Source organism: Coturnix japonica, chromosome 19, assembly GCF_054131305.1.
Source record: "Coturnix japonica strain WE chromosome 19, WE-NBRP24, whole genome shotgun sequence".
NCBI classification, from domain to species: domain Eukaryota; kingdom Metazoa; phylum Chordata; class Aves; order Galliformes; family Phasianidae; genus Coturnix; species Coturnix japonica.
In genome coordinates, this window is record NC_140681.1 from 7356514 (window position 1) to 7380564 (window position 24051).

The 24051-nt window shown below is 38.8% G+C and overlaps 1 protein-coding gene and 1 long non-coding RNA gene across 6 annotated transcripts in view; one reads left to right on the forward strand and one right to left on the reverse strand.

Annotated features, from left to right (window-relative positions):
• LOC146757842 (uncharacterized) overlaps positions 1-24051 on the forward strand; it is a 249532-nt gene that overhangs the window by 106985 nt on the left and 118496 nt on the right. For all 3 annotated transcript variants that reach the window (XR_014935960.1, XR_014935961.1, XR_014935962.1), the window contains exon 3: positions 4276-4384. This is a non-coding gene — a long non-coding RNA (uncharacterized LOC146757842). The remainder of the gene's footprint in view (positions 1-4275; positions 4385-24051) is intronic.
• Positions 10668-24051, reverse strand: part of PREX1 (phosphatidylinositol-3,4,5-trisphosphate dependent Rac exchange factor 1) — a 135148-nt gene continuing 121764 nt past the window's right edge. For all 3 annotated transcript variants that reach the window (XM_085520325.1, XM_085520324.1, XM_085520326.1), the window contains exons 30-40: positions 22349-22477; positions 21805-21846; positions 19715-19932; positions 18685-18784; positions 18061-18204; positions 17399-17513; positions 16913-16979; positions 16022-16209; positions 14803-14905; positions 14180-14247; positions 10668-12950 (exon numbers count right to left, since the gene is read on the reverse strand). In XM_085520325.1, the coding sequence (XP_085376451.1) occupies positions 12908-12950; positions 14180-14247; positions 14803-14905; positions 16022-16209; positions 16913-16979; positions 17399-17513; positions 18061-18204; positions 18685-18784; positions 19715-19932; positions 21805-21846; positions 22349-22477 (1217 nt within the window). In that variant the 3' untranslated portion in view covers positions 10668-12907. The remainder of the gene's footprint in view (positions 12951-14179; positions 14248-14802; positions 14906-16021; positions 16210-16912; positions 16980-17398; positions 17514-18060; positions 18205-18684; positions 18785-19714; positions 19933-21804; positions 21847-22348; positions 22478-24051) is intronic.

Below are 24051 nucleotides of genomic sequence, written 5' to 3' on the forward strand. Positions count from 1 at the left end.
GCTGGGAGCACCAGTCTAAGGCGGTTACAGCTAACTCACCTAACACCCACAGCTAACTCGTACAGTGCCTGTTGAAATTTTTTCCACCCTTGCAACATAGAAAAGCTGAGTTCTATATGTGCATTTGTTTTGCAAAGTTCATTATTATATATGTGTATATATAGCTGTATGGATTATTCTTTTGAGTAGAATGGATTACCTTCAACGTCTTACCAGTAAGAACAGGTAATTTACCCCAGAGGAGCTAATAGAATTTGCTTCTTTTCACACTTTTGAGATTCCAACTACCCCATGCAGCATTGAAAACATGGGCTAGAACTCTAAATGCGTTCTCCTTTCAGCTTTACATACGGGCGACATAATTGTAAAGAGACATTTAGTGTTTCTTTGTTTAACTGCTTTTTAGCTTTCATTTCCTCACTCCCTGCCTTCCTGCAAAGTCTGATGCAAATTTCAGATTCGCATCTAACATAGAATTCATTTGGCAGAATGCATTTGCCATTTTATGACTTTCCCTGAACATGAATCCAGAAGTATAGTTTGAACTGCAATAAGAACTTACACAGTATTAATTGCTAGCTGGCACTTGGCTGTTCTAGAAGAAGATAAAGCCTGATAGACTGTATGCTGACCAACCCTGAATGCTATGAGCAAGGTGGCTGGGCCCAGCAGGGAAAGCCTCAGTCTGCAGAAGAGGGGAAGCTTGCGTTCTCTTTTGCTGCCTTAACACAGTCATGTCATTTATTTCTCTGTAGTTAAACTCCCCGCATAAGTGTGCAGCCTCTTATTAATATGGATTGCTAACAGAACTAGGCTGAAATTGTAGCTTTAATTCTGCTGCTACTTGGAAATTTGGGAATTTGCCTGGAACCTTTATCAAGAAGAAGCAGACTTAACTGGTACTGTGGTTTTGCAATTCATGGTTACTTGTTGACTGCACCTGCATACCTTCATGTCTGAAAAAAAGCCTGTTATTTCACTTGAAGCCAGCAGGAGTTTCACTTGCTGCTGCTAAATACTGATATTTCCATGAGATTTAATATATTTTACAATTCCACAAGTATCCACAAATAAAAACTATCTAGTAAAGAGGAATTAAGCTAAACATACGTAGCTTTTTTAATCACTCTGAGACCAGGTTTTGATCGTTGTGGCAGATTCCATACAGTATTTCTGATTTGTTTTTATGGGAAAACAAACCAAACCAAAACAATGAACTATAGGAAACTCACTTGATAGAGGGATAAGCCCAGAACTGCCCAATGCAAAGCCTTCTTAGGGATATATGGAAAAGTAGGGAAAAGGAGCAGGTACTGCATTTTAAAGGAAGGTTCAGTGGGCAGGAGAAAGCAAGGCTCCTATGATAAGGATTTGTTTTATGCAGTGTAACAAAGCTTATTTGCAGATTCTCTGGATTCTCCAGGAACATTTGGAGGCCTAAACTACAAGAATAATTCCTGTAATATTTAAGTCTTATGAGGACTAGTGTACCATGGAATTAATAAGGATTTCTGCTACCATTTCCCATTATGATTGCCTCTGAGCTCACTGCTAATGTTTCTAGAGAATGGAGCAGAAACTCTGGGAGATTTTCCACAGCTTGCATATCAAATTGAAAGCCTGACCTCATACATCCCGTATCTAATTTATTTTTTTTTTCCACATGACCAATATTATACATTTACTGATGTTGAATTTTAGTTCCCATTTAATCACATCTGCTGCTCATTCTTGTGAAATTCTTCATCAGCCTTTTCCAACCATGTCTGTATTTTGCCACCCTATGTAACATTTTGTCATTTGATTTTTTTAAATTTATGTCTGTTACCCCCATTCTTCTTTTCATTTCATTGGTGAGCAAGTCCTGGCAGAACCCAATGCAGATCCAAGACGTGCACTGCTGGTAACCCTCATCCTATGTGAAAAATACCGCTAGTTTCTCATCTGTCAGGTGACTTCAATGCAGTCATTTCAGTTAGAATTATATCTCACAGAGCTTGTTCTCATTTTCCATCTGTACAGCAGATAAACAGTACTTCCTGCTTTATAGGGACACTGTGAAGATAAAGATATTTCAAGATTATTCCAAGTTAGACTGAAAGTGCAGTCAGAGGGGAACCAGATACATGGAGGGCATGAAGGCAGCCCAGCCATGCACAGGGAGGATCTGGGAGTCCCTTCCAGGTCCAGTAATACAGATAGACCCCCAGAAGATTCGACTGTGAGACTGAGCTGAGGCAAACACTGGCGGCTAAATGTGGAGGAATATGTTGGCACTTCAGGATTCTTTGTTGTAAGAAGGTGTGAAAACCTCACAGATAATGAACAGTTGGGAAACTTCTGTTCTGAACTTTGTAATTATCTTCTCGTTATAAACTAACCACTGCCATGGTCTAGGCTGCATCTGAGTGCAACCCTCGTGGAATTCTCTAATGGGAAATTTTAATAAATGTGGTCTATACAGCACTTCTGGCTAATGATATTATACTGGCTCCTCTGATTTATCACTATCTGTTAATTCCTTTAAAAGGCAATCAAGTTGCCTTTTAAAAAGTTAGCCTGCTTTAAAAGGTAAAAATACTTCAGATACTTTCCTAATTTCTTCATTGTACCTAAACAAAGTCTGTTAGGTAGCTGTGATTTCTGAAGTTCTGTATACACAGACAGGAATTCGATCTTTTGGTGAACGTTTGGTCCATGCTGTTTAAAAAACTGTTTTTTTTTTTACTTTAGCATATGCAAATCTGTGCTGGGGTTGTATGTGCTGTGTAGCATCGTGATTCCACTGAATACATGGAAACTACCCTTTACACCAAATAGGCAATAGAAGCAAGGCCCAAGGTTTGTTATTTCTTGCAGCAAGACACAGTAGTTGTTGTACTGGCTGTAAAGTTGCTTATTATTTCACAAAACTTTAATTAAAAAAAAGAAAAAACAAAACCTGAAAAATAAAGCAGAGCTGAATTCATGTGGAATCAGAGATAAATGAGGCATCCTTTCCAAATCACTTTCCACACAATGTATTCATATGATAGCCTCATTAACTTTGGTGCAATAATTTCCAGATAAGTTCCATCGCAAAAAAGCAAGCATTCAAGCACTGCTAGTAATCTGAGTTAGGTTTTTGCACATTAAAATTGTGATAAAGCCATACTAATTATTTTGAATTATCTCGAGATGAAAATACGTCACTCATGTAGGTAATTATGTAAGTAATTTAAACCTGATTAAATAATAATGATTCCTTGCTCATCGCCTTCAAAGTGCTTATAACCAAATTTAATTTTAAGCAGGATCAAGAAAATAATCACTTGATTCAAACATTAATTACTAATTTTAATTCTTATTCATTAAAAATTGACTTATTTTTTGCAGACTGCAGGGCATTAATTGACATCTTGCAAAATGAGTCATTATTTTGGCATGCAGAAGCATTTTTCAAACAGTGAATCGTGGCTACCAGGGACTGTGAAGGAGCTCCAAGGGAGCTTCCATTTAGAAAATGCAGCCCGCTCAGCAGCACGGCAGCTCCTCTGCTTGTGACTGAAGGAGTGGCTGTATCACAGCTGTCTGCAGCACCCAGGGAGCTGCTAACTACCTTTAATTACTGGCAGTAGGGGTGAGCTGCGCATGAACTGACCTAAAGTAAACAACTTTGCCGAGGCAAACTGCTACAGGATAGGAAACAGTTAAAATCACTTCAGAAGTATAAGAATTGGGAGTTTTATTGCTTTTATTCTAGACAAATCAGAAATTGACTTATAATCTTAACAACTCATTCAGGATAGAGTTTTGGTAGGTGTAGCTTTATTTTTCTAGGTGGGGTGGTAGTTTGTCTAGGCTAACACTGCTCTTTTGTTAGATACTGAGTACACTGCTCTTCAAAAAAACCTAACAGTTTTGGACTGTGGTTCCCTTTGGGGAAGAACTGCCTTTTGGTAGTAACTGTGAAACCCAATGGCTGAGTGGTCCTGTGTGATATATTACAAGAAGTCACGTTAATGTGGCAGTAATTTTTCTCATAGTAGATTTTAAGCTCCAGTGGGATTATTGTGATCATTATCTAATGTACAGCGCAAACTAAGATTGCACTGTGTGCTCCTTTAGATCATTTGTGGTCTCTCAAATTGTATGCTTTGTAAGATGCAAATGGTCAGAACTGTTCCTAAGGGATTGTAGCAATGTTCTATCAATTCTACTCTTGAGAATGTTTCTTGATGCTCCATCTACACTTTCACTCTTCCCAGTTTCACCCTCCTTGTTCTTCTCTTTCAGAGAACTTATTTTAATCAATGAACTGGACGTAGCTTCTGCTATCAAAACTCAACAGAGCTACAGTTTTAACAAGGAGTCATTTCTTTTGTGAAGAAAAAACAACAAAAAGGTAATTTTTACTCTTTTTTTTTTTTTTTCTCCATGCAGAAGTTATTATTTTGTACTGATCTTTTAATGCTGTCAGTCTTCAAAAGATTTTGGGAGAAGGATGATATAATTAAAAATACAACCCAAATATGCAGTACAGCAAACCTGATGCCCAAACACCATTTTTCTGTGCCTGAGCTGTTTTATTGAGTCTGTGTAGAGACCAGTGTATGAGCTCGATTCCTAGAGTGTTATCCTCTGTTGAAGAAGCAAAAGCGTGATGCATTGGTGGAACTGTCAGTGTAAAACAGCAATCTATGCAAGACAGATAGACCTTTATGTTAATAGAAAGCTATTTGTAAGATGAAAACAATTAAATCACCAAAGAGTACACCCAACCTTTTATGAGCACAGGGCAACAATAAAAATGTTGTAGAAACAGGGAATATTAAGGCCGTATATCATCCGTAGAAAAAACTGTCTAGCCAGTGGAGTGTCCAGGTAGAAACAGGTTGAAGAAGAGGAGTATTATTGTCTTCTTCCCATCATTTCTTCTGTATACCTGTGCTTACAGCAGATGGGCAGCTCCAGCCTGGCAGATTTAAAATCTAGTTCTCCTTGTAGAGGAAATTTGGAAGCAAATGGCCTCTGGCGTGTCCTAGTTTTGGTCTGGTTGGGCTGCAGCTGTCTCCCTGTTGGTGATCATGGCAGCTGGTGAACTGAGAGCAGACAGCAAGCGCAGCACAGTTGGTTGGCAGGCATTTAGTATCTCCCTTTGGTATTTTCAGCAGCAGCAACATGCCTCCTGATGAACCACTGTTACAGGTAGCTTTTCTTTCACGTCACTCTGTGCTAGCCATAGGTGCAGTTAGAACTGGTACTACTATTAGAAGTTCTAATTCTGAAGCTTCTTTGTTGATATTTGCTCTTTGTTCTAGGCAGGTTATTAATCCAAGCTACTGAATGTACTGCTAAGACTTGTAAGGCAACGAACTGGCAGAGTCACAGTCCCTGCCTCTGTCCCTGCTGAAAAGTAACATGAAAAAAATGCAGACATCTTAATTGGTTTCCAGTGAGCAAGCAGTTAATTCCTTCTCCAGTGACTAGCTGGTTGCCCAGGTGAATAGGATTGAATGAGAAAGCAGGCTGTAGAGTAAACTGGTCAAATTCACCAGGGAAATGAACAGGAAATTCATAAAAACTGATGCCAGTAAAGTGGGAAATGTAGATGAAAAAAAGAGAGAGCTCTTATGTTGAGGAACATTGAGCTAGGAGTCTTAATGCTGATCTGTAAGATTAATTCTGTCTGTGATCTATGCTAAGCTGTTTCTTAATTTGAATTCCTTATGCCTGTTTATTGTTCTGATTTTCCTGTGTAGGCTTTTTCTGTAAAACAACCTATGAAACATAATACTTCTCTAAAAGCTGGAGGAGTGACCACACATCTGTGCATTACTTGTCAGGGAAATAGGGGAGGTCTGTTCCAACTTCCTCATTCTTTGATATCTATCATTTTTCTCCAGCTTAAAATACTGCTTGGACAGTAGCTCATTATTTATTGCTTCTATCTTTGGCATGTTGACATAGTTTGCTTCTCTTCGGTTTCTGTTCCAGTGTTATATATTTTCTTGCAAGTGCAGTGGAAATAAAACCGTTGTTCAAATCAATGGTAAATACTAGACTCTTGTCCTAGCCTCATAGCATTCAGGCTACTAGACTTTGAAAATGTAAGAAATTTGCTAATGCAAATAGTAGGACAAAACAACTTTATTTTCCATCACAGAGGATGTGCAGGATACAACAGTTTTTGAATTCCTTGTTTGACAATGTTTCTCTCTATTGCTACGAAGAGAGGGAAGCCCAAAACGTTGTATGTTGATCAGAAGCATGAGTGAGGGGACTGAACTCTTATGTTATCCTCTTTTTTATTGGAATGCTATTGAATCCTTTCAGATGTGCATATTTAATTTCTTTAGCAAGTCTTTCTGTGAATACGATGTCTGCCTAAATGCAAGCCCCTGGATAGACTGGAAAATGACAAGAGTTCCCATGCTACAGATAGCAGAGAGCACTGGCAATCTAAGTAGATCAGAGGCAGAAGGCATTTAGAAGTAAATAAAGAAGTTGATTTGAGAAGTTTGGCTGGCTGTCCAGAATTTCTTCTTGCCATGCATTTAATACCATACATACACCATGGAAATAATGTATTTTGTCACCCAATTTGTTGTTCTGAATGCAAATTTGAGTTTAATACTCGGAGGGAGGACTCAGGATTGTTTTTATAGTCAAAGGAAATTTTGCATTGTCAGCTGGGGGGATTAATGGCAGCAATGTATATTCTTGGCTCCTGTTTTTCAGGGGAAGAAACTTAGTTCTTTACTTCACAACCTACAAAGACACAGAATCACAGAATTGTTCAGGTTGGAAAAGACCTTAAAGATCACTGAGTCCAACCACAACCTAACCATACTGCCCTAACAACCCTCTGCTAAATCATGTCCTTGAGCACCACATCCAAATAGTTTTTAAAGGCATCCAGGGATGGTGACTCAGCCACCTCCTTGGCATCCAGGGATGGTGACTATTCCTCCTCCTCAGACTAAACAGCTCCAGTTCCAATGCAGACACAATGCAGTTCACACACAGCAGGAAAGAGCTTTTTTTAATTGTCCCGTGTCCCATAAAACAAAATGTACGGTTTTCTATTTACTTTCTCATTCTTTGTGAAGTCCAAAAGGTTCTGTTTAAACAGCAGTAGCCCAAGTAATTTTAAAAACCCAACAAAAATGTCCCTCATTTAGTCATCTTTCAACTTTTCAAACCCAAAAGGAGTGTTCAGATCCTCTCTGATAGAAAATCCAACATTGTGACCATCCATGACCATCGTTAAGATATTTCAACTCTGTTGGACGCAGAGCATAAAATATACCAGACACACACAGAGGAGTAATACTAAAATGACAACATGGATTCGACAATACAACACAAAAAGTTGAACAAATTATATTAAGACTTTTATCTTAATGCAGGATACATGTGTTTAGTTAAAAATACAGAACGTGAAGAAAAATATAACACTATTAGCATACTAAAATCCCTCAAACATCGTTGGAAAACAACTCTAAAATATTCTGTACATTTTTTTCTCTTTACAAAACATTTGAAAATGCCAGTCCTAAAAACTGGTATAAAAATATCATCTCTGGAACACTTTCCTAAAACCGTGTAAAGGTGTTTTATGCATGAGCATACTGTACAACTTGTGTCATTTCAGCATTGCCGTCCCTGCCTAGATGAGGTAATTGATCTTAGGTGCAAAATGAGCTGTAAATGCAGGAATGCTGTAGCAATCGTATTCATGCTCTTATAGTTGCTCACCAGTTTACTTTCAAAAGCCTTTTAAATTCTGGTCTGATCTGTGGTCAGAGTTGTGCAGCCGTTCCTGTGCTTCATAGAAAGTGAAAAAATTAAAGATCTTTCAGAAGTCCTTTGTCATCTTCAAGGACTTATGTGTTCTACGGCATTGGATTAGTGCAGCCATTTGCATTTTCCAGACAAGTCTTAGCTCACCTAGAAACATCTGTGAAAGGCTAATTATGAGAAGCAAACCTGTTGTTCTAAGAAGTTTCTATATATATCCTTACATTCTATTTTTTCTATCTACCTCTCTGTTTGTACAGTATATATGTATAATACTGTCACTTTTCAAACCATTTTGCAGTTCTTCTTTGACTCTTCACAATGCCAATGACAGCAGTTAGTTACCTGGTTCTTTCCCCAAACAGGAGAAAAGTGAATTGTTCAGTACAGCAAAAGAAAATGGGCATAGAGGCAGAACATTCAAACTCATGTCTTAAGGACAGTAGGATTTCTTTTGTTTCTACTATACAGAAAGCCTCTTCTAGTGATGTGGCCTAACAGTGCTGTGACAGCACCATCAAAACTGCTGCTGCACCATGTCCTTTAACAGGAAAAAATGGATTCATGCATAGAGCAGGATAAGACCCCAATGGTGTGACAAAGGCTATCATCAAAGCCAGGGTTGTCACTCTAGAAAGAAAGAAAAATTTGCTGTTGAAAAGCTGTTCTTCCCCATGAAGATTAATAACTCCTGAGCGTTTATCTCAATTGTTTGAACTTATATTCTGTCACTGCAGTGCTACACAATGCTAGTTTTATATACAAATTGTACTGGATTAATTTCATTAATCTCTGATACTGTATCAGTTAGCCTGCGTGCAGTGCTTTTGTGAAGAAGCTGAGGTCATAAGCTGTTTGTTGTTCTTTTTTTTTTTGCCCTTCCACAACTCAATAATGGCCAAATAGGAGCTGCTCCTGGTACTTATAATGCCACATATTATGGCTGGGGTTGTACTGTATGTGCTGTTAAGGAAGTAGGAGAGTTTCAAATTATTTTGAAATAGATCTGAAATTCCTATTGTCATCAACTATTGTTTCATATCTTCAAATCACGTTAGAAACATAAAATAATTAGGGCTCAGAATATTCCGAATACTGGATAATTGAGTAAATAACAATATTTACTGATAAGAAAATGTGGCAGCAATGAAGGGATTTGCCAGAGCCCAACTTGAGGTGTTTTTTTGTTTTTGTTTTTCAGTGCTTCTTTATTTTGAAAGGAAATGCAGGACAATTGTCTGAGCCTGTGGCTTCTTATCTATAAATCCTAGTAATTTGGTTGTAAATGAATAGTGGAATATGAACATGTGTAATGCTAAAAGATATCTGGACCAGGTTTTGAAAGATGACTTTCTGCTTTGCAAATGCCATGGACAAAATGGGGGAAAGAAGGAACCTTTTCCATCTTCTGTCATAGACAAATACAGCTTGTGCAGCCAAACACAGCTGCATTGGGAAAGGCCTACTTGACCCCCTGCAGAGAGTTAGCTGTGGGCACTGCTGCTTACAGTTCTTTATGAGCTTTATAAACAGCTTTGTTTCTTTTGCTTTATGTTGTTTTGTTGTTGTTTTTGTGGGGGTTTTTTGTTTGTTTGTTTTTCTTAGCACCTGATTGTAAGAAAAGTTTTTCCAAGGTTCAGAACAATTTTCAGCCAATGGTTATCTCTAATTGCTTGCACTTATTCTTCTCCATGTGGCTGTATTTATTAGATTAAATTGTCTTTTCTTACAATTACCTTCTTATAAAGGCATCAGATACAGCTGCGTCTTAGCCTAAAAAAATCATCCAGTTCCTCTGGTTGTTTCTTGCAGAATTTTATCCACTTTACTGGTGGCATTTCAGGGTTTTCTCTTCTAGCTACTTCAATTTCACTTAACAGTTTGGTGTCCATAACTGTACACAGCTGTCTGTCAGGAGCCCACAGTTGCTTGAGTAGTTCTCCTCAATAGGAAATCTGTCTTGGGGTGCAGCTGATCTTTTATGACTATCAGATTGAATCTGAGTCATCCTGTGACAAACTCTACAACCGGGCTCTTTTTGTTATCAATTAACAAGAAATATAGAAAAATACATTAATTTTCAACTGCATGAGCTACTTTTTGTACTGTAACATCCCATTCAAACTTCTATTCCAAGTCTGCTTTTTTTTGTGTGTATCCTGAACCTTCTCTAGGTTAGTGCTTCTCAGCTTCACATCAATCCCAGGCTCATAGTACCTCTGCTTCAGTGATTCATGAAGAAGATAAACCTATTCAGTTGCAAGACTGATATATAAGAAATTCCACTTACAACTGACACCCAACCCCCACTTTCTTTTCGGTCTTTCCTCCTTTCCTTTAGCCAGCTGCTTACACACCTCCATAATCATGCTGTGAGTTTCCATTTTCTCCATCTCAATCTAGTTTTCCACATGGCAGCATATCAGATGCTCCAGATCTCTGAAATGCTCAATTGCTCGGTTGTGGCAAACCTGATTCATTCTTTGCTTTTAGGCCACAGAAATTCTGCAGTCCTAATCCACTCTTCTAACTTGCAGGCCCTTTTGTGTACTGCCTTCTTTTTTCCCCACTTGAATCTTTTTTTTTCCAGCTCTAAATTCCCACATTGCAATTTTTCACCATCAAAACAGGTTTTCTTTTCTACTTTAATATGAAGTCTACAGTGAAACCACATCTGTAGCCCACACTGCACAAACAGGAAGAGCTGAGCATTACCCTGCCTGCTTAAGCTGATATTGAAAGCAACTTTTCCCTTAAAGATTGAACTTCTGACCCCTCGTAGCTCCATACAAATATCAGATGGAACTGCGAAACCATTAAACAAATCTTAAAGCACTAAAGAAGCAAGGGGTATGTAACAGAAAAATAAGATCATATCCTCATGATTTATAATATAAATCAACTTTTAATAGTAAAAATGCTATTGTTTTCAATGAGAATAACACGTACATTTCAACGTAAAACAGTGCACAGTGTAAATGCCCTTAGATGCTCTTCTATGCATCTTTAATGTCTACAGTGACTGCATAAATGAGGGCAACGATCCTCAACAGGCTATATAAACTGCTGCAGTTTTGCTGCATGGAACTGATGTAGACAAAGTGAGGATCTGAGTTTGTAAGTGTTCTTTTTACATTTGGATGTTCCTACAGTTCTTATTTTGATTAATACTTTGATCAAATATTAATATTTTAAGTTGCTGATTCAGTAAAGAAACATCAATTTCTTCTTCAAACAGCAAATGGCAAGAATAACTCTCACAAAATTGAAAGGAAAAAAGAGAAAAAGTGCATTGAAATAATGCTTTGCTCATCTTACTGCAGTACAGAATGGCTGCTCTAGTAAAAGTCCCCTCTATCTGACAGCTGGCTAATGCTGGGCTGCCCTGGTTCCCTGCAACAGGTTACTGTTGGTTAGAGGAAATATTAAAAGTGAGAAATGAAACAAACATGATCCTTATCCCAAATCACTGTAGTCTGCAAGGCAAGAAAAAAAAATACTTCAAAAATTCAGAGACAAGACTGAGAATTTTCATCCTCAAACTTGGCCTCAGCTGTTTTGTGTTGATGTATAGATTAGAAAATGGATATGAAGTTCTTTCACACCTTGAATGACTCTAAGATTTCAGTTCGTTGGGTTTTGTTAATAAAATTAAGCCAGCTGAAAAACAAACAATCCCACAGATAAAAAAATCCCAAACCTTTATTTCCTAGAATTATACATCACTGCAAAGCGCTTCTGGATTTCGTAACAATTAACTCTTTAAAATGAGACAGTGCAGGAACAAAGGAATGGTGAATATCCTGTATGCTGTCCTACTGCCACCTGCTACAACTGAAACTGGTTATGGATGGGTGGTCATATATTAAGGCACTCACTCTAAAATATCCCTGTTTCTGTCCTGAGACTGCTGCCGTGTTTCATGAGTTTCAGCCAGTAATTTGGGAAAAATTACTGTGCTCGGGATAATACTGACAGGATGGAAAACATTTCAAACAAGAAAAAATAAAGTACATTATATACACGATTCCTTTTTTTTCTTTTTTTTTTTCTTTTAACTTAAAAGCATCCCTAATACATCTTAATAACTGTATTAAAGACTACTTAAATATCGAACAATTTTAAATAATGTAGATTTCTTTTCAGTAAACTGGGAGTCGCTGTGTAATTGCCAGCATATTGGTCCCATTTTAAACAATATAGTTTTTATTTAAATCTTGTATATATAATAACATGATCCAAAACACATATTCCACTCCACATAAATAAGCATAGTTCTTCTGACCGGGTTTTTTTAAACTACATCTGTTCAAATAATCAGATTCTAAGACTGTATTTTTCCTTTGTAAAGTTTGTTCTAAAATCTTTCACTCCAATCTCTCCCCTTAATTATTACTGTATTTCCAGAGTACAGAATAGGGCATTAGTAAGAAGAGTTAATCCCAAACCTGAAGGCTACAGTAAGTAAAATGAAGTAATGGTAAGAAGTATTGTGGAATGCATACGCTGCAGCATAGAGAGATTGGTTCTCGCGGGGCTGAAGTGGAAAATGACTCCAGAAGAAATTCTTTATGTTCGCATCTGAATAAACCGTTGATTGTGCTATTTGTTGATCCAAAGTGCAGGTCAGTACGTTAAAAAGTGGTGTTTATGAAGCTACTGTTCAAGGCCACTGACCAAAATTATGCTGGCAATTAAATGGATGCCAGATACAGTACAGGGAGAGACAGAGGTGTCATCTTGGGTTTTCTTAACCAACCCAAATCTTGAAGTCCACGGCTTTTAAATGGCAGCACAAACATATCAATAAAACTGCACTTTCTTGCTGCATAACTGTCACTGTTCCAGGCATCTACCACATGGCAGTAACACCCATCTTAGTCCTGTGGTGTTTGTTTCAAGGATTTCTTCAAGAGGTCAAAGAAGCACAAGAATCCCCACATGTGCTGCAGGGCTTCAGAGGCAGATTCCTGGTGCCTGGGGCCAGCAGGCTCATCTCCAGCAAAGGCAGAGTCTCCTCCTCTCTTGTTTCAGTGCCATAGCATTGGTTAACATGGGTCCTCAGACAGGGCTGCTTGTTGGTGCGTGTTTTAGTTGTGCCACGATGTAGGTGCCTCTGTCATGTTTATAAATCCCCATCTGTAGGTGGCTGGCACAGCCTGTAGAGTCTTTAAGGCAGATTTAAGAGTATGGTATTAAATGACATAAGAAAGATAATGAAGTTATTGGCATAATATATAAAAGCTACTTTCTCCTTTGTCATTCTGCAAGCCAATAGCAAGAGTACATTAGTTTTATTTTTCACAATTGCAAATATAGAAGTGTGTCTAGTTTTATTAACTAAAATATTTATAATTATTGTTTAAATACTATTTGAAACGCTGTATCACTAATTTGGCCCAATTTGGCCCTTCAGTAAACCTTTTCTTGGCTTTTTCTGTTCTGTATAAATACGGTGCAGTAAATGGGTCTTTTACAACTTCTCTTTCAAGACTGCTATTACAGAGCTTGACAAACTGACTGCTAGGAAATGTATACTGAGAATTAACAGTTCACTAGGTCTCCCTTTAACTTTGTTCAGTTTTGTTTCAAATTCCAAGAGTGGAACCCAAGAGGGACAAATGTATCTGAACCTCATTACCCTGAAATAATCCAAGCAAATAGTCCTGGAATTTAAAGTGTATTACAAAGCAGAGAAACATCTCCAATTTGTTTGTAAAGCTGTTTGTTTTTATACACAGGATGTTGTTATGGCCATAGAAATGGAACCAAAATAATGTAGGTCATTAACAAGGCAAAGTAACCACCACACTGCTAGAATGCTGATGCATGACACTGGGGATGTGGCACAGGAGCCAACCCAGACTTCGTTCTTTTTCTAAAGAACAATTGCAACAGAAAGACAAGGTTTCAAACACCAAATATTTTTCACTTTAAAGGCTCTGAGGAAACAAACCAAATCCACGCTGTGACAGGAACATCACAGTCTCTCATGTCTAAAATAATTTGCCAGAAGTACTTGGAGGAGCAGACAGCTCTATCTGAAGGGATAGATTTGCCAGTCAGGAATTTTTCTCTCTCAACATTCCACAGATGGCAGTCAATCACCAGCAATAGCAGCTCATAGCAGTGGTCTGAAAAAGACCCTTCTTCTCCAGTGATGTTTTTGTTTGTTTTACAAAATGCAGAAACATTTGAAGTTAATGATATGCAAATTGTAACAGGCTGAGCTTATTAAGCTACACTGCACTTAATTTAGTACAATGAGAAAGGAGAACACGATCTTTTTTTCCTGCTATTAATACCAGAGATCTTTGGTTCCAACAGGATCTGCACAATTGTTACAGAAACAAGAAACAAGCATTTCAGATAACATGCATAATACATAATAACCTACCGAGGTGCGCACTGAGGCATTTGGTCCATCACTTTCAGATTCTTGGCAGAGATTTCAACCCTTGGTCCCTAAAGAAACAAAGAATTTATGGTACTGATGATATTGATAAAGCATCTGATCCTTAGGGGAAAATAGCGTAATAGGAGTATGTTTTCTGTCTGAGAATCCATTAACTTCTTTTAGAAAAGTTGGAATCTATTGGTAGATACATTAGTCATCTGTGTTTACTTAAAAGATAAAATTAATCCCAAAGCACTTCAACAAGCGCTGTTGTCTACCACTAGGGAGTTTCTACAATTTAACACTGATTGAGACTTCTGATTTTTGTACATGCAGAAATTGTCTTAAGTATCCTGGCTGGTCTCTGCTTACTAACCATCAAGGCACATACTTTAAATAATGCATAGTGAGGCACATAATTGCTGTAAGTGGCTCTACATGCAAAAGTTGATTTGTTGTGTCAAAGATGTGTAGCTGTTCAGACACAGTAGATTGGCTCTATGAGTTCATAGTGAACAAAATACAATGCCTTGCTGAAATAAATAGGTGCTTTTTACTATTACTGGAATTTTACTGGAATAAAGGTAGTGGCTTGCAGTAGACACACAGATCCTAATACTTACTTGTTTTCGCATGATGTCGGTAGCTTGCATGATACACTTGGGCAAAAGTCCATGACTTCGAGCCAGTATGGCTGCTTGCTCCAGGGACACACTTAATGTACTTCTGAATATGGGAACAAGTGATACTAAATCATTGATCACACTTAAAAACATATATAGAGGCAAGGATAGGACACATTTATTAAGTATGGATTCTATTAGCTAGCTTTTTGGTATCTGCTACTTAGCTTTTTCTACTTTGAAAACTGTAAAATGAGTTTTAGTCCTGCACTTCCAGTCTCTTTACACTTGGTTCCTGCAATTGTTCAACTCTCCAGCGGAGGAGAGACTATGTTGCACTGCTCTTCTGCACTAATTTCTGCAAGGATATGGAGTGTGTCCAGAGAAGAGCAATGAAGCTGCGAAGGGTCTGGAGCACAAGTCTTATGCGGAGCTGCTAAGGGAACTGGGATTGTTCAGACTAGAGAACAGGTGGCTTCGGGGAGACTTTGTAGCTCTCTACAACTACCTGAAAGGAGCTTGTGGCAAAGGGGGAGGGGGGGGGCAGCCTCTTCTCCCATGTAACAGCAATAGGACTTAAAGGACTGGCCTGAAGTTGCACCAGGGGTGCCTGAGGTTGGATGTTAGGAAAAGTTTCTTCTCTGACTGGTACAGGATGCAGTGATCAGGCTGCCCAGGGAGGTGGTGAAATCACTGTCCCTTGGAGGTGTTCAAGAAGTGTTTAGATGTTGTACTAAGGGACATGGCTTAGTGGGGAAATATTGGTGGTAGGTGGACAGTTGGTCTGGGTGATGTTAGAGATCTTTACAACCTCGATGATTCTGTGACATTCACAGATACACCTTTTCTTTTTTCACTTGAATAATGGGGTTGTGTTCAGAACCAATGCTGGCACACTCCAAGATCATAAAGCTTATTCTGGGCAACTTCTTACATTTTTATTGTGTGACTGAAGGCAACGTTGACTGAAAGTTATATGCAGTGAACTCATTTAGTGGATTGCAATGGTTGATGCACTGAAACAAAGTTTATGTGTCAAAACTAATTATTAACAGAATTATTTCAAGTCTCAGCCTACATAAAATATTTCCATCCTTATTGTAGTCCCTTAACATCTACCTTGCTATTGATTTAAACTGAATCAAATATGTTGCTCAAATCTCCAGAAAAGGCCAAAATCCGCATTGCAACACTAACCCTTATGCTTTTAAATGCTCACCTCTGCATCCCAGTGCCACACATGGTAATCTGACAGGCTCCAAGTCGGTAACAGAGCTCAGAGGATATAGGTAGCAGGCCAGCTCCTGATGTGTTACTGCTAGAGTATCCTGATGGGGCAGGTTTTGTGCCAATGAAGGACTTCATCAGCCTGAAAAGCTCATCCATTGCATTAATGGGGCGAATAAGCTAAAATAAGCAACAAGAATAACAAAAACATCAGTGGCACATGTGCTCTTTCAGTTGTAAATTTAGTTATTTATCCTGTCTCCAAACATACCATCTTTAATCTACACAAGTGACTGCTGCACAATAACAAATATTTGAAAGTGGAAAAAGACAAGCTATGACTTTGGTGTGGGGCAGTTTTTTGCAGTTATCACAAATAGCTTAGATTATTTACAGCGTACATTACAATGATAAAGATGGTCTGATTTGTTTTCGTTGCAGTAGTACCTACTGCCTTACGTGCAAATATTCCCATGTCACCTGTCCCAGTTAGACTGCCTCTAGCTGAGATGGGAAGCACTATGGTCCTGGTGTTTCCTTTTATTATCCTGAATAACATTTAATTTCTAAAGTGAATGTTTGTTCATTTTTTATACATCGGTGAGAGAGAAGAATGAATTCATTCTGACATCAGATACTCCGTATAGAAGGATACCATCAGTGCAATATGAAGTCTTACTAGTGCCTAAGTTAAAGGGTTTGTGTTAACTCCAGTTGGACATGCTTTTTTTTTTTTCAAACAAAAGCCCCAGAGAAATTCCCAGCATTTCTTCAGGGCAGGGAATTCTTTTAAATTATATTTGGGTTTGTACAGGCCTGTTTTATGGCTATCATAAGACTGAGGTTTAAGAGACCAACAGATGTAGAAACAAAACAACAATACCTGGTCAATCTTCACTGCGGTTGTATTAGAATCAGTGGGCAAGTTTGACCTCTCTAGATAAAATGTCCTGCAAAAAAGACCAGCAAGAACTACAGTAGTCAGCATGTATGTGTACTTATGTAAAACTTCTGAAAGGACTATGAGAGATGCCTTGTACTTCAAGATGTGCTTTCTTACTGAAGCATTTTGTTGCTGAAGCTTGTATGGTCTGTACTGAAATATTCCTGAAACACTTTATTAAATTTAGCTCTGCTCAAACTTCTGAAATCAAATCAGATAGGAATCTCATCCTGAACAGTGCAGTGCTTCAGAACAAGCTTAGCTGTGGGAAGGAAATTAATGGGTTTCTCAGACAATGAGGATCTCCAAGGATCAGACTTGTACAGGAAATCAACAGGAGTGGGATTTTTTTTCACCAGTTTTAATATCTTTAGCAACAAGCACTCTTTTCAATATATTTTAAGGTAAAGGAGAAATGTGAAATACCTGAGTTTACGGTAGTATTGCTGCACTTTTTCAAGAGAGAGACCATTAATTTGCTGTGGAAGTTCTTCTAGAGATAAGCCAGCTGGTTGTGATTGCCCCTCCGTACTCTCTAGAGCTAAAAGAGAAAACATTTGATTATATTTTATGTTCAAATAGTAATGTTTTAGTAAGTCCTTATTTATCTCTACATTATTTCAATGCTTTGCAAATGACTGTTGGATCATGTCAAGGCTGATTAATGCCCATTAATATAATTTTAGTGCAAATATTTGCTTATCTAGTTAATATTCCTTCATTTCCAGTCTGGATGATTCTGTCACAGTACATGCTTCTAAAAAGACTTGCCTGTAGCTTCGGAGCAGCTCCTGGTAACATACTAGATCAGTCTGTCCATGTACAGCCCACTATGTCTTTATGAACTGAAGCTTTAGAGGAAGGCATAAAAAAAGCCCCAAGCAGGCATATCATGTTCTCTTATGAGAATGTGTCTTATTCGAATCTCTAACACTCCCTAGGAGTGTCCCAGAATAGAACCACCTGCACTTTAAATATATTTGTAGTTTACAGCTCCATTATGTTAAGAGTTTGATGGTCGTTCTTTATTTTGAATCTTTTGCTATCATCAGTTAGCTTGTTTTTCTAAGAAAGCTTTTTATAGACACCTTTTGTAAATAGCACCGTGTGTAGTTTCAAGCTTCCTCCGTTCTGAAACCGAGAAGGCAGTTTGGAGAAGTAGTAGCTGTCAAGATAAAAGATAACCTTCAAGGCCTGACGACTTCCTTCGATGTGGTAGAAGACATGAGTATCTGCAGAAATAAAGATAAACTTGTTGCAATACCACAGTGGGGGAAATTTGTAACCATTGCTGCCTGAGTTTGTTAGATCATCTACTGACATTTCACATCTCCACCATGAAATTAATAAGGGAGAGGCTTTATTGAAAGAAAATAAGCCCTGAAATATCATGCTAGCTGCATCTTCTAAATCTCATCTTGTTTCTTGCCATCCTGTAGTCAGTAAACATGGAAAGAGAGTTGGTAGGGTGACACAGAAGACGTGAGCTAGTGAGGGACTCCTTAAACTGTTGGTGGTGAGTTGAATTACAAACATCTGTAAAAATCACACCAGTAAGGTGCTGTGGCACAGATTATGGCTCCAGATCACGGAGCATGCTGCTCAATACTCTCCAGGCCTGACGTGGTCTGTTAGATTTATAATCATGGAGGATGACAATCCATAAAACAAACAAGAAAAAAAGAGTTTAGAAGAAACTTGAGTGTACTCACTTGCTACAAGGCTTTCATCCAGCTGCTTGAAATAGAAGGCAACTTTGTCCAGTTCTGTCAGAGTGACCTGGATGTCTTCCAGCATGGTGCGCTCCTCCTTCTGTAGGGCAGAGAACCAGATATAAATAAGTGGCTGTCTGCCAGGAAGAGATCAATAACAGGACAATATAGTTGCTGCTGGCGTGCTTTAGTTCAGGAGATCTAGTGCAGAATACAGACATTTCCACTAACTCCCCACCAAGTAATTAATTGCTGATGCCTGTTTAACTTTGTGATACAAACAGAGCTGCCCTTTGCTTAGATGTCGTTTGACCTGATTCACAGAGAATGCAGAGGTTTAAAGACTGAATAGTAAAACTATTCAGGCGTCTATTTTTCCAAACTTTATCTCATATCTGCAAATATGAGAAGAGCTGATTGGTTACTGTGAAATAAATGTCCACACATTCCATGCAATGTAGAAGAACAATACAGTTGCATATGGTTTGGATTATTTTTAAAAAGCACACTCAATACATTACATTTGCAATGTTCAAAACTTCTCTGTAAAGTAATAATAATTTGCCTTCCTTATCCTCCCTTTTTCTTAACATTTTTAGTTACTGTAGCTTGTCTGCTATACGTGCACCTACTCCTCCGTAGACATGGTGCTTGTCGCTTAAGCTCAACTTTACGGCTTACTTGTTGATATGCATCATTCCACCAGAAGAGGGCAGGCCACCCATGCCTCATCAATAGCCTCATCAATGCCCCCCCTAAATGCTATAACATCTCTCCAAATGTAAAGACAGCCTGATTCCCGAAGACTCTGATTTCTGGTGTAACAATGAGTCCAGTATTTATGAGGAGATGGAAATAATGGGATATAGAAAATACTGGGCCATCATTGTCAGAGTGAGGGTCTCCTGAGGTCGCTGTCATCAGTCTCAACATGCTCCTAGTATGGAGGACTCTGGCTGTGCTGTGAGTGGCAGAGAAGCTCACATGCAAATGTGAATAGACCCCAGGGTGCCACAACTCCTCATCTTACCACAGCAGGGGAGAGCAGGGACTGGTAGTTCAATAAAACACCAGTGGCTGCTATCTGTTCCAGCCATTTTCTGCTGGCATCTCTGCTGCTCTCTTCGTACTCCCCATTATTGTTGTATCGATAGTTGAGAGCAGCCAGTAGCTGCTCTGAAAAGGTGCAAATAGCAGCCACAAGAGATTGGCAGAAGATGGAATCTCGCCTCAGCTGTAGCTCAGTATCTGCAAGAGAAGGAGAGAGACACGTAAAGACGTCGTGAAAATACTTGTCTTTTATCTCACTGCCAAAGAGGCAGCTTCTATGGATGTGTGAGATATTTAGCTTCTGCTGGAGCTTTACACAGTTGTAACAGATAACATCCTCTTGCTGTGTGACCTGGGTGTAGAAATAAAAACAGCACTGCTGGGAAAATTTTGCCAAACATTTTCTAGACCACTTGACTCTTTGTTTTACGTCTGCCATCTGCATGCTCATTCTTCTGGGAAGAGCTCTAACTCCTTCATGCCCTATCTGGACCAATTCCCTTCTTTTTATGTTTAAAGAAGCAAGAGAATTCATGAATGAGGATCTCTGCCGCTGCTTCATTTCTGGACTATTAGAGATTCATCTTCCCCTCATCTAACTGTATTTCACAGGCTTCCCATATGCTTAATGCTTTAACTGCCCTGCCCATAGGGTACCAGTTGGTTTCTGTTTCTTGGGAGGATTTTGCTGCCAGGCAGCCACATTCTGGTCCAAGCAACCTCGTCACATTTAAGAGGATTGCAGGCCAAAGAGGAACATGAATAAGTGAGGAGCTCCTTCCCAGGCACCCTGGGCTCCCCCAACAGTACAGCAGTCTGTTATTGCCAAGGCAGTGTTCCACAGAGAAAGAAGCTGAAGGCACCATTCAGAGGCTTTGGAGATCTGGGTAATTCTGCGAAGCACTGAGCACAGTATACTAACTAACTGTTACACTCCAGACACAAGGCCGTATCTTCAGTTTAAAGGCGTCCGTCCTTCCAGCAGTACACCTCTGTACTAACAAAGTAAGGCAAAGAGAGCACAGAAAAGTCTGTCCTCAGAGTGAGGGAAAAGCCAGTTTCCACAAAGCTGGCATAACCTCCTCAGTGCCATCTGCTCCTCCACTCTTTCCAGAGGATATTAGGGAAAATGGTGCAGGAGATAGGGCAGGAGTAGACACTTATGAAATCATTACATCTGTTGTCATTAAAAAAACAGCCTTTATGGATGCTAAGCTGACACTGCAGGCAGGTTTTGACAGACTCATGGGCCAGCCCTGGCAGGAGCAGAGGAGACAGAGCCGTATGAATTTACCATTTTCATTCCATGAAGACTTGAGAATTTAGTTGGCACTGCGAATTAATGACATCCTATTTCAGTCATGTATTACCTCATTTGCAAACAAAAATACACCAACTACAAGTTTCAATCACAAAAGGAGACTACACATTTGCTCCTGGGAAAGGCCTGTCATTTGATCTGCAAGTACAAAGTTTAGTGCATGGTAACAGATATCGATATCCATTCACAGTGTATGTGCTGGCTCTACATTTAGTCTTTTAGTCTGCTCCTAGCTATGATTTCAGTACATGCAATCCTAAATCCCTAACTTGCCTGCTCTGTTTGGAAAGATGTCAGTGTCTGTGTTCTCACAGAAAGTTGTGCAACACGTCTCATTTTTGCTGCATGTTTTCACCACAGAAGGAAATAGTGAAGGCCATCTGGGAGTGAGGGTTGTACAAAAGGAAAAAAAAACAGACAGAAAAAGAGTGCTTGTGCAACATTAATGACTAGACAGGAATTGCAGCGGCCTACACAGAATTGAAGCAACACAAACTGAAGAATACACGTCAGACACGTGAAAAGGCTGTCCCAGATGCAGAGCACAAGAAATGTTAGCATAAAATGGTTGGACTAGATGATCTTCTAGGTCTTTTCCAACCTTGATAATTCTGTGATTCTGTGAAATGCTGAGGCAAAAGCTAAATGCTCAGGAAATAACAGTCAGAGGTATGCACATGGAGTCACATAAAGCTCTGTTAGGGACATGTATATACAATCTTGTACCACAAGAAATCAAAACACCTTACCTGTGCATTTTAACAAGGCCAAAAGCAGTTGATTCTTCCCATCTAAAACAGTGAAGAGAAGAAAGGAAATCAGCACGATGCCAATGTAGATCTGATTCTACTGGATTAACAGTCTCCTAACTCCCCACAATTCTTACCTCTCCTCATCCCCTGCATAGCTATTTCTGTGTACTATAATAGTCCTTACTCACTCAGGCATTTTAATCATACAAAAAGAAACAAGCCATAAATCAAAGAATTTTACAAGCTAAATGCTGTACTAACTGCTATGAATTACTGGAAACAAATTGTACATGCAGATTAATACTTAACGAAGAAACTTCTCCCAGTGCTTTGCACTGGAGTGTAAATATCAAATTCAGCTTGCCTATACCACTTCAACCTGACTACAATGGCTGAGCTGTTTGACCTGTTTTTCTCTAGAGCACAGTACAACCTTATTAGAAATTGACTTAAAAATGAAAAATTGAACTGCTAGACTCCATTAGATCAGAGCTATCCTTTCCCTCTGAAACTGACAACAATCTTTACCCCATTTACAGACCTTCCACATATTTCTGTATGATTTCAACAAGGTTTTTGATGCGCAATGGAAGGTTCCATGGATCTTCTTGGATGCTGGCTTGAATATTATTCCGGCACCTCACTGTGGTTTCTTCCTTCTGTTTAAATTCTAGGAAAAAAAAAAAAAAAAAGAGTTTGTTAGGCACTAAGGAAGTGCAGGATAGAGTGGATTTTTGATTCATAATGTACATACAGATGCAAGCAGAGATACATACTATCAATAACAACAGTTGTGAATGAAAGAGACTCTTAAATAGACTTAATGCAAAGGAGGAAAAGAAAAGATTATTCCTATAATCTTACAATCAGCAGTCTCCTAGCATTGTTTGCAGGATTGTAAACTAAAAATTATATACGTGGGTGATGTGCACGGTAAAAAGAGCCCTTCATGACTCACATTACACATCATTATCTTCTGTTCTCTCTGACTTTCATGTATTATATAGCTGCCTGCACTTTATAACTGAAGTTTCTGGCCGTGCAGAATCAGATCAGCCTTTTGGCTGCAGCTGTTGCATCCCATAAGACTGTTGAGAAGTTAGGAACCATTCTGCTTTCTTTCACCTGATGGCAGCTAATCGTTTAATTATGGAGTGGAGAATCTATTTTTCATGACTTAGCTATGTAGCTAAGCTAAAAAGCCCATTGCTGGCAATAAAATTTGTAAGCAAACACAAAAATGATGCCAAATAACTGCGCCAAACTGAAACAGGATAAGCATTCAAATTTACATTTGTCACTGAAAGGTGTCTGCAGGAGCAATTAAAGAGATGCTTTGGTCAGGGGATTCCAATTGCAAACAGTGCTTTTGTGTTCGTTAGTGTAATGAAGGTGCAGTCATCAGTTAACCTCAGTTAACTAAAAGACCCTCTCAGTCTAATTAATCTAGTTGTAATTAATTAGACTTCATTTAAGTGAAACAAAATAAAGGAAGCGAATACAGGGTGTCTGTGATTTCCTCACTTCATTCCAACAATGCACTAAAGACTAACAAATAATCAACATAGATGTGTTTGTGAAGATCAGTTCATGAAACAGAACTTCATATGGTCTATTTCTGGAATCAGGAAAAAAGAAAGCACAGAAGAACCTCCTCTAGATTTTGCCACTGTGACTTAAGAATAGAACTTGTCAAGGTTGGAAGGCCCAGAACTGCTGCACCTTAAGTATATTAGAAGTAGTAGGAAACAGTTCAGATTTCAAGTGGGAAAGGAAATGCAGCAAATGTTCAGAAAATGAAGCTTTGGTATTTCAGTGAGAGAAGGAACCACATCCCAGGCCCCTAAACCAGTAAGACAAAGGTCCTAAACATGCTCCCTGAAGAAAAAGAAAACATGGTATCATTTGTTTGCTCTCTATGGGAATCAGTTTTCAAAATAAGTGACATGTGAGGATGAGTTTATTCTGGCAATCACCCATCTCTGAAGAAAAGCAGAAATCATTAAGCAAACTCAAGCAGAATCTTTTGGTGCCTCACATCTGCAGTCAGTCCCTCACCAACTCATCAGAGCATTCACCTTGAATCTGACATATCTGTACCTTATACCTTTTGAGGTACATATCTGTGTGCTCATATCAAAGGATGGGTCTGGATACTTGTGAAAGTGCTGTAAGGATTCAGTAACATATAACAGAATTTCATATGCAAAATTTCAGTGATTGGGCATTGGACCTGCCCTTGAA